Genomic DNA, 22,515 nt, shown 5'->3' with positions numbered 1-22,515 from the left:
TGTAAAAAGAGGAGCCAAAGCCCTCTCTCTCTCTCTCTCCCGAGCGATGATAGGGTGATCTTCTCTTCGCGTCTTTGGATCGCCGTGCCCTCATGCCTCAAAGATGGATTTTCCTACTATTATCTAAATAAATAGAGCTGTAACACTGATTTATTTAAGAGCTATAACACTGTCTGTCCTCCGAGAGCTGCGACCCTCCGAGGGGGCTTCAATGTCCATCACTCCAAATTTTTGTTGTGACGAGACAAAGAACCAAGGAGCATACACTCGCCTGACAGATTATAACTAGTTGTTACATACAAGGTCATCTGCCCCAACTAGACCACAGTCTTCTGGAAAGCCACTGTCCTGGCCTGGAGCCCTGTACTCACAGGATATACTCAACAAATGATTTTGAGAGGAGGGAAGGAAGGCGGGGAGAGGCTCATGTCTCCTGCTTGCCACATAGCCACCCTCAAAGCACTGGCATAGCCGGTTGCTTGGCTGAGCAGGGAAGGGTGTAGACCCCACCCCAACACTGCACCTCCTGGTTACAAGGACAAAGTGTGCGTTACCTTATGATGGAGGTGGAGGTCTCAGTCTCGCCTGCGGCCTGAGCAGTCTCCAGGCACAGGGTCCCCAGGCTGGCCCGGCTGCCCTTCCGAGAAGATTGTCGGAACAAGCCACCAGCGGTGTCCTCGTCGGAGGAGTTGTCGTCGAAGGATCCCAGGATGAAGTTGGTCATCAGCTGCCTCTTGATGTGTGCCTGCTTCCTGTCTTCTCTGGAGAGGGTTCTGGCTCGCTGGCCATGGGGCCTGGCTGGCGTGGACAGGTCATTGGTATTTGGGGTCTCCAGGTCTTCGGTCCCTGACCCGTTGGCTTGGCATGCTGGGGAGGTGTATTCAGATGAGAGGGGGTTTCCTTGGGGATTCTGCAGCGGGGGTGATTGGGAGGTTCTCTGCTGGCAGGTGTCTTGGGGTCCTTTGTGGGAGGCCGGCTCAGCCTGGCTAGGGGTCTCTGGCAGAGGGTTGCTGTTGCAGTCTTCCTGTGGTGGCTCCTGGGAGCTGACTGAGGCTGGAATCGGCTCCTGACTGGGAGTGAAGCTCACTTTCCGTTTACTCTTGGTGACTTGCTTGGAGTCTGACATTTTCCCCCAGCTTTTTAATCGGGAAAGGGTCAGGCAGGAGAAAATCAGACAAGATAGAAAAAGAAGCAGAATCACTCAGAAAATCTGTAAGGAGAACAAGAGAGCCATTTTAGGATCTATGTAATCGCGTTACCTGGCTTCTTAAAGGAGCTGGTGGCGAAAGCCAGTTGGGGTGCTGTATATTCAGCAGGGAGAGCTAGAAAGCAGAAGCACTAGACAGGGAGCAGAGAAGGGGCTCCCCTCCCCCAGCTCTGCCCATCATGAGCTCTGGGGTCTGCGGCATGTTTCTTAACTTCTAATTTAGAGAAGTTTATGCTTACCATAAAGCATGAACATGCATGTGAGAGAGAACTCAACGAGATTAGGTACATTAAAAGACTGTTACAGCATCACTGGGCTTCTCTAGTGGCGCAGGTGGTAAAGAATCTGCCTGCAATGCAAGAGACCTGGGTTCGATCCCTGAGTCAGGAAGATCCCCTGGAAAAGGGAATGGCAACCCACTCCAGTATGCTTGCCTGGAGAATCCCAAGGACAGAGGAGCCTGGCGGGCTAAAATCTGTGGTGTCACAAAGAGTCGACACAGCTGAGCAAGTAACACTTTCACTTTTCACTCATAGCACCATTATTTATAATATCCCCAAAGCTGAAACATCCCAAGTGCCCACTGATAAAAGCACAGACAAGATGTGGTCTGTCCATATAATGGAATATTGTTCAGCCACTAAAAGGAATGAACTTAAAGAAATCAAAGAGGACACAAACAGATGGAGAAACATACCGTGTTCATGGATTGGAAGAATCAATATTGTCAAAATGGCTACTCTACCTAAAGCAATCTATAGATTCAATGCAATCCCTATCAAGTTACCAACGGTATTTTTCACAGAACTAGACCAAAGAATTTCACAATTTGTATGGAAATACAAAAAACCTCGAATAGCCAAAGTAATCTTGAGAAAGAAGAATGGAACTGGAGGAATCAACCTGCCTGACTTCAGACTCTACTACAAAGCCACAGCCATCAAGACAGTATGGTACTGGCACAAAGACAGAAATATAGATCAATGGAACAGAATAGAAAGCCCAGAGATAAATCCACGAACCTATGGACACCTTATCTTTGACAAAGGAGGCAAGGATATACAATGGAAAAAAGACAACCTCTTTAACAAGTGGTGCTGGGAAAACTGGTCAACCACTTGTAAAAGAATGAAACTAGAACACTTTCTAACACCATACACAAAAATAAACTCAAAATGGATTAAAGATCTAAATGTAAGACCAGAAACTATAAAACTCCTAGAGGAGAACATAGGCAAAACACTCTCCGACATAAATCACAGCAAGATCCTCTATGACCCACCTCCCAGAATATTGGAAATAAAAGCAAAACTAAACAAATGGGACCTAATGAAACTTAAAAGCTTTTGCACTACAAAGGAAACTATAAGTAAGGTGAAAAGACAGCCCTCAGGTTGGGAGAAAATAATAGCAAATGAAGAAACAGACAAAGGATTAATCTCAAAAATATACAAGCAACTCCTGCAGCTCAATTCCAGAAAAATAAATGACCCAATCAAAAAATGGGCCAAAGAACTAAACAGACATTTCTCCAAAGAAGACATACAGATGGCTAACAAACACATGAAAAGATGCTCAACATCACTCATTATTAGAGAAATGCAAATCAAAACCACAATGAGGTACCATTACTCGCCAGTCAGGATGGCTGCTATCCAAAAGTCTACAAGCAATAAATGCTGGAGAGGGTGTGGAGAAAAGGGAACCCTCTTACACTGTTGGTGGGAATGCAAACTAGTACAGCCGCTATGGAAACAGTGTGGAGGATTTCTTAAAAAACTGGAAATGAACTGCCATATGACCCAGCAATCCCACTTCTGGGCATACCACTGAGGAAACCAGATCTGAAAGAGACACATGCACCCCAATGTTCATCGCAGCACTGTTATAATAGCCAGGACATGGAAGCAACCTAGATGCCCATCAGCAGACGAATGGATAAGGAAGCTGTGGTACATATACACCATGGAATATTACTCAGCCATTAAAAAGAATTCATTTGAATCAGTCCTAATGAGATGGATGAAACTGGAGCCCATTATACAGAGTGAAGTAAGCCAGAAAGATAAAGAACATTACAGCATACTAACACATATATATGGAATTTAGAAAGATGGTAACGATAACCCTATATGCAAAACAGAAAAAGAGACACAGAAATACAGAACAGACTTTTGAACTCTGTGGGAGAAGGTGAGGGTGGGATGTTTCAAAAGAACAGCATGTATACTATCTATGGTGAAACAGATCACCAGCCCAGGTGGGATGCATGAGACAAGTGCTCGAGCCTGGTGCACTGGGAAGACCCAGAGGAATCGGGTGGAGAGGGAGGTGGGAGGGGGGATCGGGATGGGGAATAAGTGTAAATCTATGGCTGATTCATATCAATGTATGACAAAAAAATAAATAAATAAAAATTAAAAAAAATTAAAAAAAAAAGGAATGAACTTTATGTTAAGTGAAAAAACCAGTTCCGAAAGACCACATATTGTATGATTCCATATTACGTAGACAATACACTTGAATTAGGCAGAATGGATAGATATGGAAAGATTAGCAGTTGCCTGGGGCTAATGGGGCGGGGATGAAGGTTAATGGGTACAGGGTTTCTGATTGTAGTGATGAAAATATTCCAAAACTGATTGTGGTGACAGTTTCACAACTCTGTGAATAGACTAAAAACTGCAGAATTGTGCACTTTATGTGAGTGAGTCATATGGTATATGAATTATACCTCAATAAAGCTTTTCTTCTTTTAAAAAAAAAAGGGGGACTTCCTTGGTGGTCCAGTACTTAAGAACGTGCCTTCCAGTGTAGGGGACACAGGTTCAGTCCCTGGTTGAGACACTAAAATCCCAACACCTCTAAGCATGTGGGCGACTAAGCATGCACATCACAACTACCAAGCCCACAAGCCACAACTAGGTAAAAACCCACGTGTTGGAACTAAGATCTAACAAACCAAATAGATAAGCACTTAAAAAGGAAAAAAAGACTTCAGGGGCTTCCCTGGTGGCTCAGTGGTAAAGAATCCACCTGATGCAGGAGACACAGATTCCGTCCCCAATCCGCGAAGATCCCACATGCCGAGGAGCAATGGAGCCCTTGCACACAACTACTGAAGTCCATGTACCTAGAACCCATGTTCCACAACAAGGGAAGCCACTGCAATGAGAAGCCCGGAGCACTGCAATTAGAGAATAGCCCCCTGGTCAGGCAACTAGAGAAAGCCCTCGAGCAGCTACGAAGACCCAGCATGGCCAAAAACGAATAAATCAATATTTTTTTTGAAAGACTTTATTATATTCCATTTTATAGATGAAAGGGATTGTTGGCTTCTAGAATCATCAGGACTTGCTGAAATGTGGTTTGGGTTATTTTCTAGGCAACACACAGGGTCAGAAGATGTTTTTCTTTTCATGTGCTCAAGTTTCCTTTTAAAGAAAAGTCAGTTACGGGTTGTTCAATGTTAATCAATGTAACAAACCACTTTAATAGAACAAAGGGGAAAAAAATGATCATCTCAAAGAACACAGAAAAATCCAACACTGTTGGGAATTCCCGGTGGTTAGAACTTCCAGCTTTCACTGCCAAGGGCCCAGGTTCAGTCCCTGGTTGGGGGAACTAAGATCCCGGAAGCCAAATGGCATGGCCAAAAAAAAAAAGATCCAATACCTTCTAATGATGACAACATTCAGAAAAGCAGGAATAGAAAAGAACTTCAACAGAGTAAGACACACTGATGAAAAAAAGTACAGCAAATATATATTCAATGTTGAACAATGGTAAGCTTTCCCCTAAGATCTGGAACAAGACAAGGATGCTCACTTTCACCACTGCTGTTCAACATCCTACTGAAAGTTCTAGCCAGAGCAACTGAACAGGACAAAGAAATAAAAGGCATCCAAATTGAAAAGGAAGACATAAAATCACCTCTGTCCACAGATGACATGAGCCTATATACAGAAAATCCTGAAGAACTACCAAGAAATGCTAATAAAGTTAGTAAATTAAGTGATTGTTGGATATAAGATCAATAGACAAAAATCAGTTTTGTTTCTATACACCAACAATTAACAATCTGAAAAGGGAATTAAGAAAATAACTCCATTTACAAAATCACCCCAAAGAATTAAAATACCTAGGAATAAATTTAACCACAATGGTGAAAGACCTATAGACTGAAAACTAGAGACATTGCTGAAAGAAATTAAAGAAGACCTAAATAAATGGCAAGACATCGCATGCTCATGGGTTGGAAGACTTACTTTTGTTAAGATGACCACACTACCCAAAGCAATCTGCAGATTCATATGGAACAGCAAGGGGCCCCAAAGAGCCAAAACAATCTTAAAAAAGCAAAACAAAGTTGGAGGACTCACACTTGTCAATTTTGAAACCTACCACAAAACTGTAATGTGGTATGAGAATAAAGAGACATGTAGACAAATGGAATAGAATTGAGGGTCCAAAAGTAAACCCATATATCTATGACCAGTTGATATTTGACACAGGTATTAAGACCATTCGGGCTTCCCTGGTGGCTCAGGTGATAAAGAATATGCCTGCCATATGGGAGACCTGGGTTCGATCCCTGGCTTGGGAAGATCCCCTGGACAAGGGAAAGGCTACCCACTCCAGTATTCTGGCCTAGAGAATTCCATGGACTGTATAGTCTATGGAGCCACAAGGAGTCAGACACGCCTGAGCAACTTACTTCACTTCACTTCACTTCACTTCACTTTGGGGAAGATCCCCTGGAGAAGGAAAAGGCAAGAGTCTCTTCACCATATGGGTTTGGGAGAGATGGCTTGAAGCAGGCCGCAATTTTGATTTTCGGATGTCATTTCTGAAGCTGCATTCAGGAACACCAGCTGGTGTCTCCATGGCAGTTCTGAAGAAGAGTGCCAAGCAGAAGACTTTGTACAAACGCGACTGATTTTAGGTACACTTTAAATGTACACACTGTTGGGACTTCCCTGGGGGGTCCAGTGGTTAAGACTCCACGCTCCCCATGCAGGGGGCCGGGGTTCGATCCCTGGTCAGGGAACAACTGCCACAACTAAAAGTGCATGTGCCGCAACTACAAAGACCCGGCACAGCCGAATACATAAATATTTTTAAAAAAATAAATGTACACGTTGGAGATTCTGAGAAATAAGAAATTTTAAGTGTATTACATGGAAATGCTGAGCTGCCCACTACTCTAAATAGAAAAACACTTGCGTTATTGCTGAGAAAATAAAAGAGCAAAAACATGCTGTAACGGTCCGAGGTTTCGGAACCCTGAGGGTGCAGTCCTCACATTGATTCCCACTGGCAAACCAGTCACTCTCTGGTTTTACATGACACAAGCACCCTGATATGCTCGTGTTGGGAGGGTGAATGGATGGTGGATGGGGGCTGCAGGTAGAAGGACGGAGAGGTGGTGTGTGGAGTGGGGTCAAGTGGATGGGCAGGCGGGCAAGATGGCGAGAAACATGCACGGTAAGCAATTGAGGAGTGGTGGGTAAAGCTGCCAGGCTCTAAACTGGGCACCGTAATGAATGGAAGGGATCAGAAATTCTCCCCACTTTGGCCTCCTTTCTCACTTTAAGATCTGCTGTTATTCTGATAGGGGCCAGTGGACCTAACATCCCAAACCTACCTTGCAGAGGCTACCTGCACAAAAAACCTCAGAGTCTTTCCCTATATTCTTTTGTTTGTTTGTTTTTTAAATTTGGCTGCACTGGGTCTTAGTTGCGGCACAAGGGACCTTTCCGTTGTGGCATGTGGGATCTTTAGATGCAGCATGTGAACTTTTAGTTCCAGCATGTGGGATCTAGTTCCCTGACCAGGGATCGAACCCCGACCCCCTGCATTAGGAGTACAGAGTCTTAGCCCCTGGACCAACCGGGAAATCCCCGTGTTCCCTACTCTTGCCAGTGTGATGACTGGGGGGAAGGGGGTGGCCCACAGGCCACCATATGAGCACTTTTCACAAGTACATAGAGACACACGCAGAACTCTCTGAGAAAGCTCCTCTGAGCCTCAGTTTTCTCATCTGTAAAATGGGGATACCAATTCTTGCCCCATTTACAGGCCTCACCATTGCTCTTTGAATAACCTAGATAGCATTTGTGCAAATGCTATCAGAGGCATCAAGGAGCCATCAAGCATGTACAGTGCCTTCAAGTTTCCAATCCTCAGGACAACCTGGTGCCCCGTACAACTCCTACGGTCTCTATTTCAGTCCCATCTTACAAGCCAGTAAACTGTGGCTCAGAGTTCAGTTCCTTGACTCTGCTTATACCCAGGCCCCACGCCGGTACCTTTCCCACTGCACCACCATCAAAACTGGATATAAGTAAACCCCATAGAGTGGAGGGTGTTCCCCTGAACACCTGGATACGATCCTAAAGTCAGATCCCCAGCCGTGAACCTGGAGGGTGGGCCCAGGTGTGCACAGCCGTCTAGAAGGAGCACCGTGCATGTGGCTCAGACCCACGGGCAAGCAAGGCCAGCAATGTCCTTCCCATGAACCCTGGCAGACAGGCCACGCTGAGCTGCTGCCCTTCACTGAAGCAACCCAGCTGACCTGAAAACCCAGCGAGGGCCAAAGCTATTTTTGTTTCTTGCAAACTGAACACAAGCAACAGCTGCTTGGTGCCAGGACGATCGTGGCCTTAACCGTAAGGCGGGCAGGAAACTGCTCACTTCCAACAGGTGCGGGCTGGCACCCAGACGGGGCTGGAGAGGGAGACGGGTCTGGGGTTTGTTTTCCAGCTCTCCCCCGCCTCCCCTGCCGCAGCACGCCCAACCATACCTGGCTGGGCCTTCGAGGGACAGAGAAGGGCAGCAAGTCAGTGTTTGTTTGTTTGTTTTTTTATAAAAGCTGAAAATTTTTTAATATTTCTGTCATTTCACAAAACATTTTTTGTTGACATTCTACAAATTATACCATCCAATAATGTTCCAATACTTTCTTCTTGTTTAGATAGTTTATATACCTTTTTGACTTCTGTAATATTTGTTATTTCAGGGAGATTTTTCAGAGGAACCTGATGACCTTCTACCTGAGATATTAGGTATTCTTGATTTATTTGTTTTTCACCCTCTTCAATATAAGCAATCAAAACTGAAGTATCATTTGCTGAGATACCAAATTTTTTCAAGGCCTCTGAAATATTGTTATTTGGGGAAAGATTGAAAATAACTTCAGTGGATAGAGTTCTTGTCTTCATCTTCCCCAGTTTGTAGAGGTGAACTGCTTTGTTTGCGGCCACAATTATCTGAAATGGATCAACAATCACTGTAGGGTTTATTAATGAGCCATCAATGGCACCTTCCATGGCCTTTTTTCTCAAGCCCACAGCATTTTTTACATCTTTAAATAACAGAAGGGTCACCCTGTATTCAGGAAATAGGTCCAGCTGATGTGTTAACTGCATTTCATAGATAAGCAGGATGCTACAGTGCTCCCAGGACCCCAGGACTAGTCTCCTATTCTACGAGCTCCTCTGTTACAACTTTGGCGAGTCTCAGGCTCATCGTCCGCCCTCGAAGGGAAGCTGAGCCAATCACTGCCGGGCTGCATCCCCGGACCCGACCTTGGCAAATGCTCGATAAACGAGGGCGCGGGGAATCACAGGTATCATCTGGAAAATCACTGCTCTCCAGTTCCCACCCGACCCAGCCAGCACTGTGGAGCCAGGAGTGCTCACCGCCGCGTCCCCAGCAAGTCAGTGTTAAACCAGCCATGCATTCGCCTCCCACCGAGATGAACTCCGGGGCACTCACTGCCACTTACCCCCCGTTGCCAGGCCGCCGGCTCCATTCTCATGCGGTCCAACAGGCACCCATGGGGTGACTAAGGCTAGCAGGCCTTGGAGTGTCCCATTTCAGCAGGAGCCTGGTGTCATGCATCAGGCCGGGGGCAGGGAAGAGTTTGGACCAGCCCATGCTGGACACCAGTGAGCTTTCTCCCAAGTCAGGTGCCCTTATCTGCCATCTGTAAATATAAGCCATTTGCCAAGGTCCTGGCCCTTCTCCCTCCCGCAGGTTCAAACTCGAGTACTTAAGAAGCTGTCTGTGCTCTCGGGGGCTCTACAGCCCACAGGGCCGCCTCCCTCCAGCTTGCCACCACCCTAGATTTAGAGCCTGCTTCACTGGTCATGCAATCGCCCACCCTTTCGCCCAACTCCAAGTCTTTAGAGTTTTAAATACTCCTGTAGGGACTTCCCTGGTGGTCCAGTGGTTAAGAATCCACCTACCAATGCAGGGGACACAGGTTCCCTCCCTGGTCAGGGAACTTAGATCGCATATACCAAGGGGCAACTAAGCTTGCACACTGCAACTAGAGAAAGCCCGAGAGCCACAAGGAAGACCCAGTGCAGCCAAAATTAAACAGAAAACACTCCAATAATCATGCCAGCTTCTTGCTTCCATGTGTTCATCTGTCAGACACCTGGTAGGAGGGGGACATCCGTCCCAGCACAACCTGGGTTTGGCCGAGGTGAGCTTGATGGAAACAGAAGCAAAAGCATCAGGATGAAGTCCAAGGCCCCTCAGGCTAGCAGGCAATGGTGCAACATCCTTTTGCAAATTCAGAGATCATTACAGTGAGAGAGGAAGCTATGCCAGGCCGCCAAGGTGGCCAAACCTGCCAGTAGATAATTCAACCTGCACTCTGGCCCTTAGGTTTGGGGTGTCACAGATCATCCTGTGTTTCCCCATAAGCCACTCAGGTTCCCACCTGCCAGCCTGAGAGGAGGACACTTGGCAGGTCCAGTGTTCTTGCTTGGTAGGTGAGCAGAGGCCAGAGGTCACATGTGAAATTAACGACACTGGCACCAAGATCCCCCGCTCCAGGCCAGTGTGGGACAATAGTCACTGTAAAGACCCACTGTCCTCGGGTACCTTGGTGGGTGCCCTGGACGCTGATGTGGGTTCTCACCTCACGCGGGGTGAGCTCTGGGCAAAGGAGCTTCAGCGTGCTCATCAGCAAAACAGTGTAAGGGCAGGGCTCCCAGATGGAAGCGTCAAGAGTCCGGAGCGGTCACTCAGGCAGGGCGCCGAGCACAGTTCATCCGAGCGGAGAGCCTCAGGCAGGATGGGCCACCGCCCGGTGACACTCTGCCACCCACAGAGGGTTGTCTCTGATGAATCCTGTCCCCTCTCTGAATCTGTTTCCCCATCAAGGAAAGGAAGGAAAATCCCCAGCCTCACCCACATCATAAGATTATTGGTAGGATCAACCGAGACCTGTCAGACCTGTCAAGCACCACCCTCCCCTTCTTGCTGAACCAAAATGGAAAGAACGTGGCTTGTGACAGCGAGCAGGGATTCTCCTCCACCAAGGGACAGAAACAGACTGGGTGTTTCTATGTGGGTGGCAGCCCCAGTCTGACGCTGCTCAGGTGCCCAGCTGGGACAGGAAGACCCTCACAGAGAGACCATCCCTGGACCCCCTTCAGCTTTGCAGGCCTGTGGGGCGGGAGGTTTCTTCCAATGAGAAGGCCATCTGTGGGGCTGCAGCAGATGTTAATTCAGGCTGAATTCACTTCTGTTAATTAAATTCTGTCTGTTCCCTGATCCAGCGGAGATGGTCCTCAGAACTCTGTGTGTGTGTACGTGTGTATGTTTATGACTTTTTATGTTATTTAGAGAGATGGGGTTCTTAATTTTATTTATTTTGGGTTTTTTAATTTTTTTTTTTTTTGTGGCTGTGGGATCTTAGTTCCCTGATCAGGGATCAAACTCACGCCCCCTGCATGGGCAGCACAGAATCTTGACCACTGGATGGGCAGGGAAGTCCCAGAGACAATGGTATGGGACAGAGGGGCGTGTCCTCCTGCCAGCAGCATTTTCTGAGCATGCAGCCACTGTGCTGAGACCTTCACATACATGATCTCATCAAGAGGGGCCTCCCTGAAGCCCTCTACTAAGGTACCACTTCTTCCTCACCTTCTGTGGGCTCCACCACTTCCCAGGTTCACACCGCTAGGACCCAGGTGGCCACGCTTTGAAGCCCACGCTCCTTATCTTCATGCCCTCCTGCTCTCTGTGCATTTCCCTCCATAAGCCCCAGGAAAGGTCCTAAATCCCCAGACCTGAGAAGTGACTGTTAGGGGCACTGCTTGAGTTCTTAGAGCTGTGGGTTTGTTTTTAAATCTCTGCTAAAGAAACTAAATGCAACTTTAAGAAACTAAAATGCAACAAGAAATAAATAAAAAAATGACTTCTTTAGCCTTGGGGTTCCTTCTCCTGGGAAGGGTTTTGGGAGAGATGGGAGAGTTCTACCCAAAGGGAAAAATAACCTTTTAAAATCAAGATTTAGCCACTAGAATCCCAGAATCAGGAAAAGTCACATCTGGAAGGCAGTTCCTTTTCTTTCTTTCTTTTTTTTTTTCGGCTGCACTGTGTGGCACGTGGTATCTTAGTTCCCTAATCAGGGATGGAACTCATGCTCTCTGCACTGGAAGGCAGACTCAACCATTGGACCACCAGGGAAGTCTCTGGAAGGCAGTTCAGAAAGAATGCCTTCCAGGTGTGGAGATGGACAGGAGAAAAATTAAAGAGGCGACATCTGCTCTGGGCCTCTGAAGGCAGAATAGGAGTTCACCAGGCTGCCAAGGGGGCAGGAAATCTCAAAGAGAATTTGCCCTCGACACCTGCGGGATGGCAAGTTTCTAACTCTACTGGCTGAAGATGGGGACTCGGCCAAAGTTACTAAACTGGGAGCAGTGACTAGCAGAACAGTACTATTGTGAAGGGATAATCATTTGTTTTCTTTAGCATGTTTGCATCTGAAGAAGATATTTAGCTATAGCTCCCCACAAATGGGGAGACTTGAGAAATCACACCAGCTGTGTAATCCCCAAACCTCACCTTTCCCTGCGACTGTGGCTGAGGGCGCGGTGCTCTGTCCACGCTTCCTTACCCCCGGAGGAGCAGCGAGAGGACTGCAGCCTCCACCTCTGGGAACAGATTCTGCTCTCTGCTCCCAGAACAGCACAAGAAATTTCTGTTCTGTTCCCAGAACAGCCAAGAAATAACAACAGCTACCCCTCCCATTATGGGTCTTCCCTGGTGGCTCAGAGGGTAAAGCGGCTGCCTGCAATGCAGGAGACCTGGGTTCGATCCCTGGGTCGGGAAGATGCCCTGGAGAAGGAAATGGCAGCCTGCTTCAGTACTCTTGCCTGGAAAATTCCATGGATGGAGGAGCCTGGTGGGCTACAGTCGGGATCGCAAAGGGTCCGCACACAGCTGACCAACCTCACTTCTCAACCCTCCTATTATAGTGAGCATCCTGCATTCAGAATCTCGCTTACTCCTCATACAGTCCTACAAGGAAAGTGTCTTATCCCATTTCACAGATCAGCATGAGAATACAATGCCCAGAGAGGGAGAGTGAGTTTCCCAAAGTCACACAGCTTTGGAGGTGCATAGAACCCAGCCCTGTTCTGCCTGACTCCAAAGCCTAGACTCCTAAGAGGGGCAGGTGAGCAGACTATTGATTCAATTGATGAACTGGCCACCCTCTTCGATGGATGGAATCAGAAGCTTGGAAGAGACATGGGGAGGGTCAGCAGTTCTGAAGCTTGTCAGCTGTCAGAACACCTAAGCCTCTGGAGAATCTCAGCAAACACTGATAGAGCAAGTCTGAAATACCAACACCCAGTTGGTCCTAGAATTGAGCAGGTGTGCGGCCTCAGGGGCCACTGATGTAAGAACCCAGCTTGCAACTGGAAAACACATTTGAGAAAAGCCTATGCATTTCAGTTCTTCCTGCAGTCAGGAAAAGGCTCAGACACCAGAAGACCCAGGGTCCTCTGGGACTGTTGACCTTGAAAGGGGCACGTCCCTAGTGCCTGTCACATGGCAGGGGCTGGATTTACACCTGGGGAAACAAATCCAGCTTTGGATGGGGTTGACCTGCGTTGGGGGGCCCAGGCAAAACCAGCCCAAATGGTTCCAGATTGGCCCCTGTCCTGAAGGAATGTAACAGCAGTGATCCCCCACCTCCAGAGGAAAACTTTCTCTGTGAGCTCAGAGGTCTATCGGGCTCATCTGTCCTGATCCTGTCTCACTGGCATCATCCCTGTAGAAACCACCGAAGCCAATTGTCCCGCACGCCTGAGGTCCCCTCCGCCTTCCAGATGGAACTCTACCCTCCTTCCCCTCTCTTCCTTCTGTGCCGGGAATTTGTGTTCTTCAACCATCACTCATTCACAGGCAGGTACTTCCTGGGCATAGGCAAGGTGCCGGTTGTCATGGATACAGAGCAAAAAGAGCGGGAATGGTCCTGCCCACGCAGGGTTTACACTCTCAGTGGGAAGCAAGTTAAGATCCTGGAGCAAAGTAAGGGCACAAGGCGTAGAATCGCCACAAAGGAGAAGCACTCGAAGTGCATGAAGCAGGGGCCCTGCCTTAGTCTTCAAGGTGAGGGAAAGCTTTCTCAGGGATATCTCAGCCAAGACGGAAGGCATGTGACTTCACCAGGCAGAGGTACAGGATCAGGAGGAGGCAGAATCTCTCCAGGAACCCTACACAGTCGGCCTGGTGCTGAGAAAAGGGTGGGGTGGGGTGGAGTAGCAGACAGGGATGGCGAACAAGGCGGGGGCCACACCTCCTTCTTGGAGCTACAGAGAGCTGGAGCTACAGAGAGCGCTCAGAGCAGGTGCTACAGTCGGGCCACCGGGGCAGGAATCTCAGCTCTGCCACCCACCTACAAGCAGAGTGGGTAACCCAATCCTTAGTTTCCCCAACCTCAGCAGCCCACCAGGGCGAGTGATTAAATGCACTCACGGTGGGGGGGGTGGGGAGGTGAATTGTTGTTTAGTCGCTAAGTTGTATCCGACCCTTTGCGACCCCATGGACAGTCGCCCATCAGTCCATAGGATTTTCCAGGCAAGAATACTGGAGTGGGTTGCCATTTCCTCCTCCAGGGGATCCTCCCGAACTAGGGATGGAACCCACGTCTCCTGCTTGGTAGGTGGATTCTTGACCACCGACCTACAAGGGAAGCCATAGGCAGACTGTTTAGCCTGATGTAAACGAAGGATGGCCCGTGCCTTGGGGACCAGGGATCCTATGCATTGTTTTCCCTGACGTCGAGCTGTTCTGTGATGGGGACTTCTTCCTCCCGTCACCCCTGGCTCTGCTGGCTGAGCGCCTCCACTCAGGCTGGTCCCCGGGCGGGGGCCACTGCAGCATCCAGTCTGGAAGGCAATGGTGTAACTCGGGGTGGCGGGGGCGGGGGGCACCTCCTTCCCATCTGAGCCATACACCACGCTGGGGACAGCAGTTCACTTTCAAGGCTGCCCCCATGCTTCCTGCCAGCTTTGGAAATGCATTTGCCAACTTTAGAGCAGAATTGATTGAGCCCCACAGACGGGTGACTCACCTCCCTAAAAAGAAGCAACCTCTCCTCTGTCCTGTCCCTTCCGGACTGAACACCAAAAAAATGGCTATAGACAGAGTCAGAGTCTGGGGGCTCGAGCCCTGGTGCAATCACCCCGAAACCCTTTAACGGTGTGTACCTGAGTCTTGGGACCTTGGCTTTCTCGTTCTGAAACATACCAAAGCCTGCATAAATAATGAGGATGCTTAGAAGAGCTCGTAGGCTGTATGGACAGCAGTAGCAGTAGCGGTCTCAAGAGCCACTTCCTGCTAAAGTGCAGCGACACAGAGATGTCAAGGGGCGGGGACAGGGTCTGATGGTTGGCTCTGCCCTTGGGACCCGGCTCTCTCACCCTGGAATCCCGGTTTACAATCTCATGAAGTGTAAGCAAGTCAGCCTCACTGATGAAGGATCAGGTTTGGTGCCAGAAATTAATCTAGGGTTGTTTTTTTTTTTTTAGTTTGAAATAATGACATCTATGGACAACGCAGTGTATTTATTGGTTGAAGTACTGGATCTGGAGATGTTAGATTCAAGATTTCTGCTCTTTATTTCCTGCATGACTTTGAGCAAGTTTCCTCACTTCTCTGAGCTTTGGTTTTCTTGAGGATTCAATGGCGATGGTAATGTTAGGTAGTTAAAATAGGGAAAAGGAGTCCAAAATGGTGGTGGCTAAAAGACCTGGAAGGGAAAAGCCCGGGAAAATAGAACAAAGGTCCGAGGACCTGAGTGAGGACCTCAGGTAAAACAAACAGCACTCCTGGCTGGCCCAGTTTACAAAGGACAGGGCCAGGGAGAGGAGCCAAAGCTCTCTCTCTCTCTCTCTCTCCCACGCGCTGGGGCGCTCTTCTCTTCGCGTCTTTGGATCGATGTGCCCTCATGCCTTGAAGATGGATTTTTCTGCTATTATTAAATAAAATAGAGCTATAACACGGTCCGTTCGAGACCTGAGAGCTATAACACGGTCTGTCCAAGACCCGAGAGCTGTGACACGCCGAGGGGGCTTTAATGTCCGTCACTCCAAATCTTTGTTGTGACGAGAAGCCAAGGAGCTTACACTCACCTGACAGTAAGAATGCCTTCCTCAGAGAGTTTAGGTAAGGTTTCAATTCACTAATATACAAACAATGCAAATCATGAAAGCATGTTTCTTTTATGCATTTCCCAGTGGTTGCATCTCCCAGGATGCTTCAAGCCTTGTGCTAAGTGCTCTGCCTAAGACCAACTTCCAGCTACAGTTCTCTCACGTGGACCAGTGGACCAGCCTCCTAACCCATCTACCTGCCCCCAGTCATGTCTCTCCAGTCCATTACTAACAGAGCAACCACGGGAATCATGTCACACAGTCACAAACTTCCCTGATGTCCAGATGATGATTTCTAAGTATATTTCCCACTAAAAGGAACCGGGACCCCTTGGAGAAATGGCTGACTCCAGGGCTGGGGCAGACATGTACACACAGGAGGTACACTGTGAATGGCCTTCCCTGTCAAAGAAACGATACTTAGGGCCAAAAAAATAAGACGACAATTGCAGTGGATTGAAATACGCCAAATATGCTGATATTTTAAAAAATCATGAGGTCATAATGTTATGAAAACAAACACAAAACCCACCCCTCACTGACACCTTGGAAGGTTGCCGTGGCACCGCTTATTGCTTTGGAAACTGAATTACCAAAAAAAGGGATGTGATTGAGCGTCTATGCTGCCTGTGCTGTAGGAGAAGACCCTGTATACTTCAAGGTTACCCAACGGTGGGTGAAAGTTCTAAGTTACAGAACAGGGACGGCTCATAAATGCAGAATGATTGATGGCAATAGGAAACCATTATTCACAACCAGAAATGAAACAATAATGTCCTAGGCTCCGACCATCGGTGACCTGTCAAGCCATCTGGGGAAAGGCTGAAGAGGAATTTCACAACAGAGATCAGGTTATCCCCAGACTCTATGATGAGTCAACATCACTGCAAGTGGGATGATCAGACATTCTGTTCTTCTTGACAGGACACAATGAGAAGTACACAGCAACAGCTCTGCACTTGGACCTGAGTTCATTCAAGCCTCTAGACTTAATACTTTATTAAGAAAGACCAAGAAGCTTCCTACATGATGCCTTGAGGGTGCTTAATCAGCTTAATCAGCCAAATCCAGCATGGGGAAAATTCTACAGGACACATGATTCCATTTCTTCAATAAGCAACTGTCATTTAATAAAGGAGGGTAGTGATTACTACAGGTGAAAAGAGACTTACTAGGACCTTTCGTAGGTCCTGATTTGAACAAAACAACCTCAAAGACAAAATCTTTGAGATGACCAGAGGACATTGAGCATGAGCTGGATACTGGATAAAGGAAACAGCGTTAATTGCGCTGGAGGTAGATAATCATGGCAATGACTTTATATTTTTATTTATTCAACTGGCTACGCCAGGTCTTAGCTGCAACTTGCAAACTGTTGCTGGTGGCGTGTGGGATTTAGTTCCCTGGCCAGGGACTGAACCTGGGCCCCCTGCATTGGGAGGGTGGAGTCTTAGCCACTGGACCACCAGGGAAGTCTTGGCAATGGCTTTTGTAAAAAGTCCTCATCTCTTTTAGAGCAATGTACTCAAGTATTTGTCTGGTTCTGAGATTTGCTTGAAAATACTCCAGAGAAACAGAACTTGAGTTAATGATAGTAACTCGAGTTACTGAAGTACTCAAGGGGAAAGGTATTGAAATCTACAATTTCTAAGAAATGTGTACGGGACTTCCCTGGTGGTCCAGTGGTTAAGACTCCATACTCACAATGCAGGGGACCCAGGTTCGATCCCTGGTCGGGAAACTAAGATCTCGGCCAAAGAAAAGAAATGTGTAAAAAGTGTAGATAGAGAAACAGACGTGTGATGAAGCAAATATAATAAACTGTTAATGGCAGGATCTAAGTGGTGGGGGTATGAGTGCTCACTGCAGCTTTCTTTCAATGTTGTTGTATGTCTGAAAATGTTCATAATAAACTGTTGGAGGAAAATACAGGAGGAAAAGGTGTATGTGTGAGTAGGAGAAACTAGAAGAGCAGAAGGTCAACTGTTATTGAAGGCGGGTGGTGAATGTGTAGGGCTTGCTGTGCTATTTACTCTACCTCTGAATGTGTTTCCCAAAAAAGTTCATTTGTTGTACTAAAAAGTTTAAAAATACATATAGCAAGATGTAAGGCACCCAGCCCACTGATTAGAACCTGAGTAGTTAATGGGCTTCCCAGGTGGCATTAGTGGTAAAGAGCCCACTTGGTAATGCAGGAGACTCAAAAAGAGACTCAGGTTCGATCCCTGAGTCAGAAGATCCCCTGGAGGAGGAAGTGGCAACCCACTCCAGTATTCTTGCCTGGAGAATCCCACAGACAGAGGAGCCTGATGGGCTACGGTTCATGGGGTCACAAAAAATCGGACGTGACTGAAGAAACTAGAATACACACAGCTGCTGAGTCATGTGCAAGTCTTGCGAGTCCCGGGACTGTGGCCCGCCAGGCTCCTCTCGCCATGGGATTTCCCGGCAAGAATCATGGAGTGGCACACCGGGTCAGAATGGCCATCATCCAAAAAGCCACAAACAACAAGTGCTGGAGAGGGTGTGGAGAAAAAGGAGTCTTCTTGTATTGCTGGTGGGAATGTAAATTGTTACAGCCACTATGAAGACAGTATGGAGATTCCCTAAAAAACTAGGAATAAAACCACCATGTGACCCACCAGTACCACTCCTAGGCATATACCCCGAGGAACCAAAATTGAGAAAAATACATGTACCTTGATGTTCACTGCAGTACTATTTACAATAGCTAGGACAAGGAAGCAACCTAGATGTCCATCGACAGATGAATGGATAAAGAAGATGCTGTACATATATACAATGGAATACTGCTGCTGCTGCTAAGTCGCTTCAGTCGTGTCCGACTCTGTGCGACCCCATAGACGGCAGCCCACCAGGCTCCCCGGTCCCTGGGATTCTCCAGGCAAGAACACTGGGTTGCCATTTCCTTCTCCAGCGAGTGAAAGTGAAAAGTGAAAGTGAAGTCGCTCAGTCGTGTCCGACTCTTAGCAACCTCATGGACTGCAGCCTACCAGGCTCCTCTGTCCATGGGATTTTCCAGGCAAGAGTACTGGAGTGGGGTGCCATTGCCCTCTCCGCAATGGAATACTACTAAGCATAAAAGAGAACACATTCAAGTCAGTTCTAATGAGGTGGATGAACCTAGCGCCCATTATACAGAGTAAAGTATGTCAGAAAGAGAAAAATAGAAACAGGTATATTAACATATATATACAGGGAATCTAGAAAGATGGTACTAATGACTCTAGTTGTAGGACAGCAATGAGATATAGACATAGAAGACAGGCTTATGGACAAGGGCAGGGGAGAGGAAGGAGAGGGTGAGATGAATGGAGAGGGGAGCACGGAAGCATATACATTACCATATGTAAAATAGATAGCCAAAGGAAATTTGCTGTATGATTCAGGGAACTCAAACCAGGACTTTGTAAGAAACTAGAGAAGTGGGAAAGGGTGGGGAGGTAGGAGGAAGGTTCAAGAGAGAGGAGACATATGTACACCGATGGCTAATTCATGCTGATGTATGGTAGAAATCAAACCAATATTGTGAAGCAATAATCAATCAATTAAAAACAAACAAGTATAATTTAAAAAGAAAGAATACTGGAATGGGTTGCCATTTCCTTCTCCAGGGGATCTTCCTGACCCAGGGATCAAACCTGGGTCTCCTGAATTGGCTAATTAAAGTGTTTATTTTCCCATAAAGATCAAGTATCTGGTATAAAGTCATACTCTAATTTCTATCTCAGATCTGAAGGTAACAAGAGGCTGAGGGAGTTCACACAACACCCAAGCAGGGGCACATAAAACTCTTTTGCATGAACACAAAACGCCTTCCCAGAGTTCTTCAAATAAAGTCACAATATGGGGATGCTTGCAACTCTGATCACCTGACTTAGGATGGGCTGGGTCTTTCCATTTAAAACCTGGAGAGGTCAGTAAAGAAATCACATCCTGGAAAAGATGTCCCAAGACACTGTTAGAAGCAAAAATTATTTAGAAAACAATGTCTATACCTTCCAGTTTTTAAATGGAAAAAGACCTGCTTCCTGGGAACTCCCCCTCAGTCGCGCCTGTGTGTGTCAAAATAACAGTAACAGCTGACGTGAGAGACAGGATCAAGAACACAGTACACGTTCAGAACAAAAAGTCTGAAGGATGTAAGGTCTGGGAAGTTTTATCCTAAACTGTGCATTGTAAAGGGGCTTCCCAGGTGGCACTAGTGGCAGAGAACCTGCCTGCCTAAGAAGGGGACGTAAGAGACGCAGGTTCGATCCCTGGGTCGGGAAGATCCCAAGTGGGCATGGCAACCCACTCCAGTATTCTTGCCTGGAGAATCCCATGGACAGAGGAGCCTGGCGGGGTCATGGGATCCATGGGGTCACAAAGAATCAGACCCGGAAGCAACTGAGCATGCACACACGTGCATTGTTAAAGGTAAGGCTCCCTGGAAGGAGGCGAGACAGACCGAAGGATGGTTCAAGGAGGCGCCCTATTTTACTACGTGCTGATTCAAGACTTCCTTGGTACTACGCTTTTTAAAACTGCAACAAAATCATGTCTTTCTAGCCACAGAGGACACCAGAAATGCTTGACTCTTAAGAGTCTGCGTTTAAAAAAAAAAAGAGTAAGTTTGAGAGATCAGACATCTATCTATAGGAAACAGAATTCTCTTCCTGAAGACAGCAGCTTTGGGAGTCAAAAATCTCCCCCCTTGCCTTTTAGGTAAACCTAAACTCTGGTAAAAGTTTGCACAGGGATTCCCAGCAACACAACCATTTATAGAAGCAAAGAAAGGCCCTTCATCTCCATTGCATTTCCAGCCCTTTATATCAGCTTCGCACAGACAGCCATGCTTCTGTCCGCAGGCTGCCCTCGCTACGCGTTGGATTTCTGTCCACCTGGACACTGGCTGTGTGGTAAATGGCCCCAGGGAGAGGCAAGCTCACTTACCACTTATCTCTGCCTCTTTCCTTTCCCCATGTCCTTTCAACTGGGCATCCAGGCTGAGTTTTCTGGGTTCCCTTTTTGCTGAGGACCTGAATGTCGGCTAGCCAGCTGCTCACTGCGGTGACTATAAATGTCACTTTCAGATGAACTAGCTCCTGCCGTTTAAAAATATCCCCAGGGCACTCCACTTCCAAGGCTCTGAAGAGCAGGCATAAGCCAGGCGGAGTAGGGAATGTTCTGTCCCCTTTTCCCCTTTTTTTAATCCCATTCCTCGCTTTATTTCAAAGTCCCTAAATGTCTGAACCATGGGTCGTTTAAAGTCCAAGCTGCCGTCAGCAATACAAAGTCATTTTGGCCCTCCTGACACGTGCGGAAAATTAACCCCGAGCAGGTCGTGGGGTGTCCGTGAAATGTCTTCTGGAACAAGCCCACAGTGAAGGCTCAAGACGATCACTTTCAAAAGATCTCCTGGCTTCTCTCCCCGCAAGAGATTTTGTAAAAACCCTCTGAAGGAAGATGCCACCTGATGAAGTGTCTCCTATTTTTCAGGACTCAGGGGAAAAAAATTCAGAACCAAATAGCTCCGTTCCCATGCAGGGTCAGATGGTTGTCTCGGGGACTGGCAGAGAAGACATAAATTGGCTCTGTGCCACAGTTACAGAGTGTTCCGCAGCTGGGGGGTGTGTGTGGAGGGAAGGGGGCCACAGGCTTGTAGGACAAAGGTCACATCCAGATCCGAGCCAGAGCTGGCGGGGGGGAGCCAAGGCCACACAAAAGGGCATTCCACTGTGTTCTGAGAAAAGATAAATGGTCTGGCAAGTGGAAAAATCTGTAAGGGCACTGAACTAATGCACAAATGATTTCAGCTTCACCCTGCCAGAGCAACTTCATTTCTGGACATGTTTTTCAAGAAGGAAGAGTTATCAAATAGTGAATTTCGTGGGATTTTCTCCAGGGGACTTACAAGGAGGAAGCGTATTTCTTGCCTGCTGCCAGGGTTCTCCTGAAGCCTGGGTATCATCAGAGGGAGCCTGGAGTTGGGGATGAAAAAAATGCAGGTCAAGGACTCAGCCAATGACGGTGCTTAGGTTGTTGACCCAGACTACTTCACTCCAGAGGAGCTCATACAAGCCTTTGGAAGAGCCATCTCTCTAAATGCAGACATGTCCTCTGATGTCTCCAGGGGGAGCCATTTGTAACTCAGGGAAACTTTTTAACACTCCATTGAAAATCCCTCCCTAATGACTCCAAAAAATTATCATCTGGGCAGAGGGTCAGTAGTGGCAGGACTATTGGGCTTTGAAATCAGATTGATCTGTCTCTGAATCCTTGCTCTGTCACCTGTGGCTTTGGGCAAACGGCTAAGCCTGTTTTTTCATCTAATGACTTCACCGCGTGGTTGAGATTAAATGAAACACTAGGAACGTCCCGGTGGTCCAACGCTTGTGAATCCACCTTGCAATGCAGAGGATGAAGGTTCGATCCCTGGTCAGGGAACAGAGATCCCACATGCTGCGGAGCAAGTGAGCCCTCGCGTTCTGGAGCCCAAGGGACACAACTAGAGAATTCTGTGTGCTGCAAAGCAAGATTCCTCACGATGCAACGGAGATCCCGTGTGCTGCAACTAAGACCTGAAGGACCCTCCAGCCCACCCCCTTATCGTACAGATGGGGAAGCTGTGGCTTGAACTGGGGTCGGTGGGTCACATGATCTGTAAGCAGAGGAGGGGTAACAGAAATCCTCAAGTGGCCAAGACCTGCCACCTCCGGCCCCCCACCCTACATGCTGTAGCTCCCCCGGGGGCCCCAGGTGACACTAACGCAGCTCTGAATTCCAGCTGCCCAAGGGGGAGGAGATGGAGCCAAAGCACAGAGTTCCTGCAGGTAC

At 47.6% G+C, this 22,515-nt stretch overlaps 2 protein-coding genes across 5 annotated transcripts; both read right to left on the bottom strand.

The window, feature by feature from the left end:
* Window positions 1-520: 520 nt before the first annotated feature.
* On the bottom strand, window positions 521-20,742 carry LOC122422178 (acetyl-CoA carboxylase 2-like). 4 transcript variants are annotated; one of them, XM_043438498.1, is made up of 2 exons: window positions 8,997-9,226; window positions 521-1,136 (listed from the first exon to the last, which is right to left on the bottom strand). In XM_043438498.1, the coding sequence occupies exon 2, from the start codon at window positions 1,124-1,126 to the stop codon at window positions 551-553; it is 576 nt and encodes a 191-aa protein (XP_043294433.1). In that variant the 5' UTR covers window positions 1,127-1,136; window positions 8,997-9,226; the 3' UTR covers window positions 521-550. The 4 variants fall into 4 exon arrangements, with proteins under 4 accessions (XP_043294433.1, XP_043294424.1, XP_043294413.1 ...); XM_043438489.1 differs by lacking the exon at window positions 8,997-9,226 and adding an exon at window positions 20,632-20,736 and having other exon boundaries at window positions 522-1,136; XM_043438478.1 differs by having other exon boundaries at window positions 523-1,210; window positions 8,997-9,221.
* LOC122422195 (EKC/KEOPS complex subunit TPRKB-like) lies at window positions 8,074-8,902 on the bottom strand. Its single transcript, XM_043438510.1, has one exon. The coding sequence runs from the start codon at window positions 8,635-8,637 to the stop codon at window positions 8,110-8,112; it is 528 nt and encodes a 175-aa protein (XP_043294445.1). The 5' UTR covers window positions 8,638-8,902; the 3' UTR covers window positions 8,074-8,109.
* Window positions 20,743-22,515: the final 1,773 nt, after the last annotated feature.

Source organism: Cervus canadensis, chromosome 1 (genome assembly GCF_019320065.1).
Source record: "Cervus canadensis isolate Bull #8, Minnesota chromosome 1, ASM1932006v1, whole genome shotgun sequence".
Classification (NCBI taxonomy): domain Eukaryota; kingdom Metazoa; phylum Chordata; class Mammalia; order Artiodactyla; family Cervidae; genus Cervus; species Cervus canadensis.
This window is presented reverse-complemented; position numbering and strand designations above follow the sequence as displayed.